Below are 10,175 nucleotides of genomic sequence, written 5' to 3' on the forward strand. Positions count from 1 at the left end.
GAAAGGGCAGTTGGGAGCGGAGAACGGCTCTCAGCTGTGCTCTGCGCTTGGCCGGCCAGTGGCTCCGTTCCTCAGGCCTCTTTCCTTGCGCTCTCCCAGCCAGAGGAGAAGACTCGGCTTCACGACGAACTGGAGGAGGCCAAGGACAAGGCCCGGCGGCGGTCCATCGGCAACATCAAGTTCATTGGGGAGCTTTTCAAGCTGAAGATGTTGACGGAAGCCATCATGCACGACTGCGTGGTGAAGCTGCTGAAGAACCACGACGAGGAATCCCTGGAGTGCCTCTGTCGCTTGCTGAACACCATCGGCAAAGACCTGGACTTTGAGAAGGCCAAGGTAGGGCAGCTGGGAGCCGGGCCTCGGGATGCCGGAGGTCCCACCCGACCCGACCCCCTGCAACATGTAGGTGTAGCGAGCGGGAAGAAAGGAGGCTGGCATCTGATGCCCTCCCTTCTGTTCTCTCCAGCCTCGAATGGACCAGTATTTCAATCAAATGGAGAAAATTGTGAAGGAGAGGAAAACATCCTCCAGAATTCGGTTCATGCTGCAGGATGTCATTGACCTTCGGCAGGTATGTGTCTGCTGAGGTAAGAGGTCGCAGATGGCTCCAGATTCTTCCCTTCTCCTCCTTCGGGGAGCTGGGGGGGGGCGGTGTGGCTCCAAGCCCGGAGGCAGAGGAGTTTCTGCCCTCTGGCTCTCCTGGCCTGGCTGTTCCCGGGGATGAGCTTTCCAGGGCGTGCTCCCCCTCCTGTGCCCGTGCCAGAGAGAGAGACGAGACGCCTCTCAGTTGCCTCTGCTTCTTGCCTTCCTTCTCTAGTGCAACTGGGTGTCCCGGAGGGCAGATCAAGGGCCCAAGACCATCGAGCAGATTCACAAAGAAGCTAAAATAGAGGAGCAGGAAGAGCAGCGGAAAGTCCAACAGCTGATGACCAAAGAGAAGAGGCGGCCGGGTAAGGAGGCTCAGCGTGGGCAGCGAAGCCTAATGTCAACGCCACTAGTATTGAATATTTTTGCTTTGACAAAATATGCAGAACTGTCTGGTACTTTGAGAGTTTATTCAGATGATGCTGGGAGGGAAGAGAAAAAAATGTGTAGAGCGGTGGTTCTCAACCTTTTTAATGCTGCGACCCCCCCCCCAACCGGTTGTAAGTCGAGGACTACTCAACCGGTCGTAAGTCGAGGACTACTCAACTGGGGCAGCACCGTTTGCAGAATGGGACTTTTGGCGGGCTCAGCAGGGCAGAGACAGCCTGGACAATTCCCATTGGCTTTTGAAAGCCAATAGAATTAGACTCTATTCAAGAGAGTCTATTCTATTGGCTTTCAAAAGCCAATAGAATAAAAGGGAGTAGCACGGCTAAGGAAAAGGGGGTGAAAATGGCGGTCTGCGTTGTTTGGCGACCCCCGTGAAATGGTCGTTGGACCCCAAATGTGCTCCTGACCCACAGGTTGAGAACCACTGGTGTAGAGAGTAATTACATGGGCTTCAGAACAGAAGTGAACCTTTCTCTCCTTCCCCCCCCCCCTTGGAGAACGTGATTTATGACAGCAAAAGAGGGAGGGAAAATGCTAGCAAAATAACTGCTCTGGGGTGGAGATTTCAGATCTTGGCATGATGTCAAGGTTCCGACTAATGAAACACTTCAAAGAACTTCCAGGCATTGTTTATCCTAAAAAGCCTTTATTACTGTGTAACGGAGTGTCGGCACAGCGTGGATGGATGCCAAGATCTGAAATCTCCACCCCAGAGCAGTTATTTTGCTAGCATTTTCGCTCCCTCTTTTGCTGTCATAAATCACATTCTCCAACCAGCCTGGGGGGGGGGCAAAGGTTCACTTCTGGGGTCTACATGTTCTTTCTCTCCCCTCCCAGCATCATCTGAATTCATTCTAAAAGTACCAGACAGTTCTGCATATTTTGTCAAAGCAAGAATATTCAATATTAGCTTTCCCAGCGTGTCTTGAAGCCGCCCATCTGGAAGGGCGTTTTTTCCCAGCTGGGCCGGCCTCAGCAGCCCCTGGATGTGCCGCAGAGTTCCCAGAACGCCCCGGGGGGAGCAGCCTTCTGGCTTCTGGGCATGGTGGATTGGTGGAGGGCTGCCCCTAAACAGGCGAGTGAAAGCTGCCTGACCGGCCAACGGACGGAGCGAATTTTTTTTTTTTTTTTTAACAAGACTCTTTTCTTGTGCAGGTGTCCAGAGGGCAGAAGAGGGTGGCTGGAACACGGTGCAGGGGGCGAAAAATAACCGTGTGCTGGACCCCACCAAGTTCCTTAAAATCACCAAGGTAGGCCTGCAGGCAGAGAGTCTGTCGGGGGACTTGAGGCAGAATCCAATGGTTGTCAGAAAGCTAACCTGGGTAGGTGGGCAAAGTGTTCCGCATTGCCGCCAAAGATACCTTGGGGCCGAGTTTGAAATTTGAGGGATTCCCTCTTAAACCGTCCAGTGGTTCTCAACCTTTTTAATGCCGCGACCCCCCAACCGGTCGTAAGTCGAGGACTACTCAACCGGTCGTAAGTCGAGGACTACTCAACCGGTCGTAAGTCGAGGACTACTCAACTGGTGCAGCACCGTTTGCAGAAGGGGACTTTTGGCGGGCTCAGCAGGGCAGAGACAGCCTGGACAATTCCTATTGGCTTTTGAAAGCCAATAGAATTAGACTCTATTCAAGAGAGCCGATTCTATCGGCTTTCAAAAGCCAAGAGAATAAAAGGGAGTAGCACAGCTAAGGAAAAGGGGGGGAAAATGGCGGACTGCCTTGTTTGGCGACCCCCGTGAAATGGTTGTTCGACTCCAAATGGGGTCCCGACTCACAGGTTGAGAACCACTGTTCTGGTCCAAGGCAGGCTTGCAAAGTCCTATGGGAGCCCTGCCTCATCTTCTCTCTCCTGGCTGGCACCACTGGGCTGGGCTGGGCTGGGCAGCCTGGGAGGGGAGCCCCTCCGCTGGGCGCTTGCCAATCTGTCGCTCTGCCCTTCTGTAGCCCAGTATAGATGAGAAGATCCAGCTTGTGCCTAAAGCCCAGTTGGGCAGCTGGGGAAAGGGCAGCAGCGGTGGAGCCAAGGCCAGCGAGATCGGTAAGGAGCTGGGCCTGGGCTGAGAGCACATGGCATGGGCCACACAGCTGGCTGTGTCCCCCCCGGGCAGCAGGGAGCGGGCAGTAGGAAGCTGCCACTTGCTGGAAATCCTCCGCAGGGCTTTGTGTGTGTGTGTGTGTGTGTGTGTGTGTGTGTGTGTCTTTGTTCTGAGGACAGGCCCCCTTCTCTCCGCCTCCTCTGCAGATTGCTTACGACCAAGTGCCACTAGCCTGAACCGTTTCTCTCCGCTACAAGCGCCTGCGTCAACCGTCTCTGGCACCACCCTGGAGCTGGATCCTCGCAGGGCCTTGACCAGGTAAAGCCCCCGCAATCCCCTGTGGATGTGTGGCAAGAGTGCCACAGGATGGTGGAGCTGAGCAGCTGCCCGGGTCTGGCCCTGTGGTCAGGCCAGGCGTTTGACCTCGGGACGAAAGCGCCAGCTCTCCTCTCGGGTCCTCCGCCTGTTTGTTCGCTCACGCCCCTGCCTTGCTTCCCTCCAGCCGGGGCAGCACCGGCCGGGAGAAGAACGACAAGCTGCCTCCCTCGGCTGCTTCCCGCCCCAACGCCTTCTTACGGCTTAGTAGCAGCAGCAAAGAGCAGCTCCTGGACAACCAGGCCCAGGAGGAGCAGCGGAGGGAGATGCTGGAGACCGTGAAGCAGCTGACGGGCGGCCTGGAAAGCGACCGGAACAGCACCGAGGCGGAGAAGAGCAAAGCCAGGGAGGCAGGTGAGCTTCACCGCCCTTCTGCCTGCGGGCGCTGGGCCGTGTGTGTGCAGTTACCTGTCCTGGGTGGGATTATTCTGAATTAAGGCACCTTCCTTTGGCTTTTAAGGAGAAAAGTAAGCCAGCCGTCTTGAAAAGAACCGTTGCTTTTCATTAAAAGGATGAGATGCTTCCCTTCCTCACTCACTGGGTCTGCTCTCTCACCTTCTTCCCCCTCCCCTTCCATCTCCAGTCAAGTCTGAAGCCCCCGTTCCTCACCCCCAAGAAAAGCCTGCCTTGTCGGACGAAGAAATTGAAAGGAAGTGCAAATCGATCATCGATGAATTCCTGCACATCAATGACTACAAGGTGAGCGCAGTGGGGGGCTGTGGGGCGCCTCGCTTTCTTTCATGGAGGCATGTGGCCCGCCGACTCACAGGCGGTCAGCAAAGCTGGGAAAACAAGAAATAAAAAAAAAAAAAAACCCACACCTGGCCTGGGCGAAGAAGCCAGCTCCCAATCTTCCGGCACCAGGTCCCCACAAGGCCAGGGGGGGAGGTTGGGCAGAGGGGCTTGAGCTCCGCCTGCAAAGGCAGCAGAGAAGCCCCCCACCCACCCTGAGCCCCCCTCCCTCCCTGTGTCTCCCCGCAGGAAGCCGTGCAGTGCGTGGAGGAGCTGAATGTGCCTGGCATCCTGCCGGTGTTTGTGCAAGTGGGTGTGGAGTCCACTCTGGAGAGGAGTCAGATCACCAGAGACCACATGGGGCAGCTGCTCTATCAGCTGGTGCAGGCGGAGAAGCTGAGCAAGCGGGACTTCTTCAAGGGGTGGGTAGCAGGCCAGAGGGCTCGGCTTGTCTGCGGGTGCCAGTCGGAGGCGGCCGAGGGCAGAAGCCGGCCTCCCACCTCCTGCCAACAGGGCGCTTTTAAGGGCTCGCCTTTGTGGCTCAGGTTTGCGGACACCTTGGAGACGGCCGACGACATGGCGATCGACATCCCCCACATCTGGCTCTACCTGGCCGAATTGGTGACGCCAATGTTAAAAGAAGGAGGCATCTCTATGAGAGAACTTGTGATGTAAGCCAGGCTGCCTCGCCTTTATTTATTTTATTTATTTGTTTATGAGACTTATATACCGCTTTAAGTGCAAGCACTCTCTAAGCGGTGTACACCAGTAAGCAATGTATATATATATATATATATATATTGACATTGCCCCCAACAATCTGGGTCCTCATTTTACCTACCCCGGAAGGATGGAAGGCTGAGTCAACCTTGAGCCGGTGACATTTGAACCGCTGACCTGCTGAACACAGTCAGCTAAAGTGGCCTGCAGTACTTGCACCCTAACTGTTGCGCCACCTCGGCTCTTCCTTTCTTGATCCCTGTAGCTGGAACTCAGCAGGCCGGGCAGCAGAACTGTGGCCCGGGATGTGTGGGTATGGGTGTGTGTGTGTGTCTCTGCCAGGCCAGCTCTGGGTTGCCAGCTGGCTTTTCCTGCACACCAAGCCTGCCGAACGGCGGGATACCGTCGGAAGACGAATTCAGTGGCGCCTGCCCTCCTTGGCCGTGGGCCAGCCCTTCCGAGAGGGGTCAACGGGCGCTTGTTTCCCTTTCTGTTTCAGAGAATTTAGTAAACCCTTACTTCCTGTGAGAAGAGCCGGTGTTTTGCTTTCCAAAATATTGCACCTTCTATGCAAACAAATGGTAAGGACGCCGGGGGGGGCTAGTGGGCCTGTGCAAATCCCCCACAGATTTCCAGTCTCGTGGGAGAAGCCGAGCAGCACCCAAGGCCGGTTGCCGAGAGAGCCTAGCGGAGAGGAGGGATTCACACCTGGGACAGGATCACGCTTCGGCTGCTCCTTGTTGGCGTTCCAGAAGGAGGGAGGCTTGGGGGGGGGGCTCCTGGGGAGGTGGGCGCGGTGTCTCTCTGCTGCCCCTGGCTGGAGCCCACCTGCCCAAATAGCCGCTGGCAATGCAGAACGAGCAATCCTGGCCCAATCCGTCTCCTTAAACGTTGCAGAGCCATAAGAAAGTGGCAGCCTTGTGGAGGGAGGCTGGCCTCAGCTGGAAGGACTTTCTACCTGAAGAGGACGACGTCCACACCTTTCTCCTGGAGCAGGTGAGGGGCCTGTTGGGTCTCCTGTCGAGGGGGGGGGGAAGGCAGGGGGGGCTTGGATGGAAAAGCGAGCAGGCCGCCGATTACGGCCAGAGTTTGGGAGGGCCGCTGGCCAAGAAAGAGCCCCTGGTTACCACTGCTTCCAGAAGGGCTGGGCCTGAATTTCTCGCTCTTCTGACCTTGCAGAAGTTGGACTTCACGGTAACAGACAGTCCCAGTTCCTCAGAAGCACTTTCCCCGCGAGAACTCTCTGCCGAGGAGCTGAACAAGCAGCTGGAGAAGCTCATTGTTGACGAAGAAGCCGGCGACGAGCAGATTTTTGACTGGGTAGAGGTATAAGACTTGACTCTGCACCCAGCGGGAACACACCGGGCGCCTCTTAGGATAGGGGGCCCTCCGCCCTGCCTCTGTCGCCCCCGGAACGACGGGGCTGGCCATGGCTTGCCTCCCTTCCCTTCTCCCAGGGGTTACTCTACTTCACCCGAACAGCATTTGGCTGTCTGATCGTGCAGGTGGACCAGCAAACGGAGCTGCACGGCTAGAGATTCAACTGGCTGTGAAGAAGCACGGGCCTAGCCGATGGCAGCGTGTCCCTTTTATTTAATTTCTGCATTTAATTCTGGCTTCATTCCGGCCAAATAAGGAGACTGTGAAAGGCAGAGGGGGAATGAGCGTTCTTCCGTGGCTAGAGCTAATTGGGGAGAAACCAGAAAGTTTTTCAGAAACCAAAGCCAACCCCGGCTTCTTAACTCCGGCAAACGCTTTCTCTCGGTTTCAGGCTAACCTAGACGACAGGCAGATGAGTTCACCTACATTCCTTAGAGCTTTAATGACGGCCGTTTGCAAAGCTGCTCTCCTAGGTGAGTCACGGCCACAACAGAATTGGAAGGGATGCCGTGTTTGGGCACTCACATGCCTGTTTTTTTAAGGGATTCGAATCGTTGGCGCCTGTTCCTTATTAAGCCCAAATGGGGTTGCCTGGGTTTGAGTTGCTCCCACAAAAGACAGTAGTGTGGCCCAGGTAAGACTAGCTGCGATTCTCAGTGTCATTTAGTTTTATTTTTGTTTCTTAACCTTTAGAACTGTTCTTCTCTCGTTCCACTGAAATAGCAAAGGGAGCCTTTCTGTATATTAATGTTGGATCTGATCCACCGAGGGTAACGGAACTAGGCTGGCCGGTGAGAGACGGCGCAGCCAGGGGCTCTTGTCTTGGGGCTGCTTCCGTTAGAGCAGTGGTTCTCAACCTTTTTAATGCCGCGACCCCCCAACCGGTCGTAAGTCGAGGACTACTCAACCGGTCGTAAGTCGAGGACTACTCAACTGGTGCAGCACCGTTTGCAGAATGGGACTTTTGGCGGGCTCAGCAGGGCAGAGACAGCCTGGACAATTCCTATTGGCTTTTGAAAGCCAATAGAATTAGACTCTATTCAAGAGAGTCTATTCTATTGGCTTTCAAAAGCCAATAGAATAAAAGGGAGTAGCACAGCTAAGGAAAAGGGGGGGAAAAATGGCGGACTGCGTTGTTTGGCGACCCCCGTGAAATGGTTGTTCGACCCCAAATGGGGTCCCGACCCACAGGTTGAGAACCACTGCGTTAGAGAAAGAGAGGAAGGAGCAAGCACTCGCTCACTAGGCCAGGGGTCCCTGTGTCCCCCCCCCCATACCCCCCCCAGTTCCCCACCAGATCAGTTTGGATTCCCAGCCAGCTTTGGGGGAGTTGGGGCGAAGGGGGGACCAGTCAGCGCTCTGCAGCCATTCCATTTTCCAAGACTAGCTCGACCCATCGGCAATGTCAGACGCTGTCTTGAAGTTGTGCGGGAAAGGGGGTGTGACTTCCTCTTTTCCTCCCACCCAGTGGACAGCTCTAGCTTGCGAGTGGATACTGCCGTTATCAAGCGGAGAGTGCCCATCTTACTCAAGTACCTAGACTCGGACACAGAGAAGGAACTACAAGCACTTTATGCTCTACAGGCATCCATAGTAAAACTTGATCAACCTCCCAGTAAGTGTACGGCACGCGTTGGGGGATTTAAATTAGTACATCGTTAATGGCTTGATTGGGACATACGTAAAGCGGCGCGTAGGGGTACCCCAGGGCTCCCTTGATGGTTGTAAACCTGGAGGAGCACGGCCAGGAGTGGCGGGGCAGAGATAGTGTGGCTTTTGTTCCAGGCTGAGGAGGCGAGGTAGGCCTTTAGCTTTCAGCAGACCGCTGGAGCAGCCTGGAAGGCAAGCTTTGTACAATCTTTGTCCCCGTTTGGGACTTTTTACTGTTCTTGCTCAAAGTCCCGTTTCCTGACTGGAGACTGTGCTTGCCTGAACTGCCCCTTCCGCTCGGCCGTGAGAAATGGAGCAGGCAGAGAGGGTCATCTCCTGCCCGGGGTTGAAGTACGAGACGGAAGGGTTCTGCTTCCCATCCTCGGCCCCTTCACCAAAGGCATGCCTTTCCCACTCTCCGCAGATTTGTTACGGATGTTTTTCGACTGCCTGTACGACGAGGAGGTGATATCGGAGGACGCCTTCTACAAATGGGAAAGCAGCAAAGACCCGGCGGAGCAAACCGGGAAGGGCGTAGCGCTTAAATCCGTCACCGCGTTCTTCACGTGGCTACGAGAAGCTGAAGAAGAGTCTGAGGATAATTAAAACTGAATACAAAAAAAAAAGAGAGAGAAAAGAAAACAAAAACAATTTAAGTATTTTTTTAAAAAACAAAAGTTTCATGTCTTCGCCAATCACAGTGCAGCAAGGCCAATTCTCGCGCAGAACCCCCCTTTTCCCCCACGTGTGCACGAGTGGGGGAGAGGAACAAAAATACTCACACACGCAAAGGCGATCATGGAGGACAAAAAAAAAAAAAGGACTTGAGAATTCGAGTCCGCGCAAACCTGAGGGGCAGGAGCACTAAACCAAAATACATCTTTATTATTTATAGAAACTGTTTTCTGTTTTAATCTTTTTTTTTTTTTCATTTTTAAACAAGGACTCTCATACTTTAAGAAGAACAAAAAAAAACCTGTTTAGACAAAAAAAACCCTGAGAACTATAATTTATTATTTTAAGAACTGCAAATGTCAGTGTAATTTTTAAATTTGCAGTTTCTGTAACAAATTGTATAATAGACAAAAAAAAAAGCAGAGAAATAAATTTACCTCCCTTTCAGATCCACCTCAAGTTTTGTTTGAAAGCACGGGAGCTGAGTCATAACTTCTAAAGGGAGTCAGGAATGAGAGAGTAGATGAGGGAGAGGAACTTTCAGGAAACACACACACACACAAAAAAACAACACAAAAAAGAAAACCCCCAGAACTTTCTGCCTGCCTCTCGGGTTGCTTCCGAAATTTAAGAGAAAAGAAGCCAAAAAAAAAAATGTAACCTTGGACTTGCATATCAGAAAATGGTTGTGGACCAGACTGCCTGGAGAATTAACGTGTTCGAAACAGCCCTGCCCTGGAAGCAGAAGAAGGAGAGGGGGGGAAAAAAGGCCTAGTGATAACTTTTCAGAACCTTTAGAGCAACTTTTAAGGCTTGTAAATAGATAGAACAAATATTTAAAAAAAACAAAAAAAAACCCCAAACCAACCGAAATTGACTCCATGCTATTCTTTTCATTTTCAAAACATACAGAACAAAATAAAAGAGCAATCTTGCAAGTTTAAAAGCACAGGAAGTAGCTTCTCTTTGGACAGGTGATCAGAGGCACTGTCCCGGGTCAGGCCTCTGCTGTCGAGGGACCCATGTCCCACTGGCTCTGGGTGCAAATGTCACTGTCCAGGCAGGGGAGAGAGAGTGAGTTAGACTCCCAGGCCTGAATAAAGAGGAGGTAGGTGGTCACTGACTAGGCAAGCATTGCTTAACATCCTTTTTTCTGTGTCCTGTATTTTTTGGTCATTGGGAATCTTGTGGAAATGAATTTCATGGTGCCATCCAAGGATGAAGGAAGGATCGCTGGAGGAATCTCTTCACAAGCTCTTGTGGGGTTTTTTTGGTGTGTGTGTGTGTGTGTTTGTGTAGACAAGCAACTCGGGGTTGGATTGTGGGGTCTGGGGGGGGGGCTGCTTGCCCAGGTGCAACAGAGAACAGGTGATGCTTCCTAGTCAGCTAACCCAGCATGCAGCTGGCAGCTTATGATCGCCCGGCAGGTGCCAGCCTCCCTGGGAGCAGAGCGCCACTTGTCTTGGGCAGGGGGCTTCAAACGTGGCCCTTTGATGACTTGTGGACTTCAACTCCCAGAATTCCCCAGCCAGGATGCCTGGCTGAGGAATTCTGGGAGTTGAAGTCCGCA

General features: G+C 53.2%; 1 protein-coding gene across 22 annotated transcripts in view; it reads left to right on the forward strand.

The window, feature by feature from the left end:
* The window catches only part of EIF4G3 (eukaryotic translation initiation factor 4 gamma 3), a 56,444-nt gene extending 46,993 nt beyond the window's left edge, over positions 1-9,451 (forward strand). For 21 of the 22 annotated variants that reach the window (XM_039367764.1, XM_039367766.1, XM_039367767.1 and 18 more), the window contains 16 exons: positions 100-336; positions 467-571; positions 818-950; positions 2,191-2,285; positions 2,982-3,075; positions 3,280-3,391; positions 3,576-3,802; positions 4,032-4,147; positions 4,430-4,602; positions 4,726-4,851; positions 5,400-5,481; positions 5,798-5,896; positions 6,080-6,226; positions 6,672-6,753; positions 7,749-7,895; positions 8,355-9,451. In XM_039367764.1, the coding sequence (XP_039223698.1) occupies positions 100-336; positions 467-571; positions 818-950; positions 2,191-2,285; positions 2,982-3,075; positions 3,280-3,391; positions 3,576-3,802; positions 4,032-4,147; positions 4,430-4,602; positions 4,726-4,851; positions 5,400-5,481; positions 5,798-5,896; positions 6,080-6,226; positions 6,672-6,753; positions 7,749-7,895; positions 8,355-8,536 (2,157 nt within the window). In that variant the 3' untranslated portion in view covers positions 8,537-9,451. The remainder of the gene's footprint in view (positions 1-99; positions 337-466; positions 572-817; positions 951-2,190; positions 2,286-2,981; positions 3,076-3,279; positions 3,392-3,575; positions 3,803-4,031; positions 4,148-4,429; positions 4,603-4,725; positions 4,852-5,399; positions 5,482-5,797; positions 5,897-6,079; positions 6,227-6,671; positions 6,754-7,748; positions 7,896-8,354) is intronic. The other variant, XM_039367750.1, reaches the window with a different exon arrangement.
* Positions 9,452-10,175: the final 724 nt, after the last annotated feature.

The sequence above is a fragment of the Crotalus tigris genome, unplaced genomic scaffold (genome assembly GCF_016545835.1).
Source record: "Crotalus tigris isolate CLP2741 ecotype Arizona unplaced genomic scaffold, ASM1654583v1 scf7180000020588.15403103151:6194809, whole genome shotgun sequence".
NCBI lineage: Eukaryota > Metazoa > Chordata > Lepidosauria > Squamata > Viperidae > Crotalus > Crotalus tigris.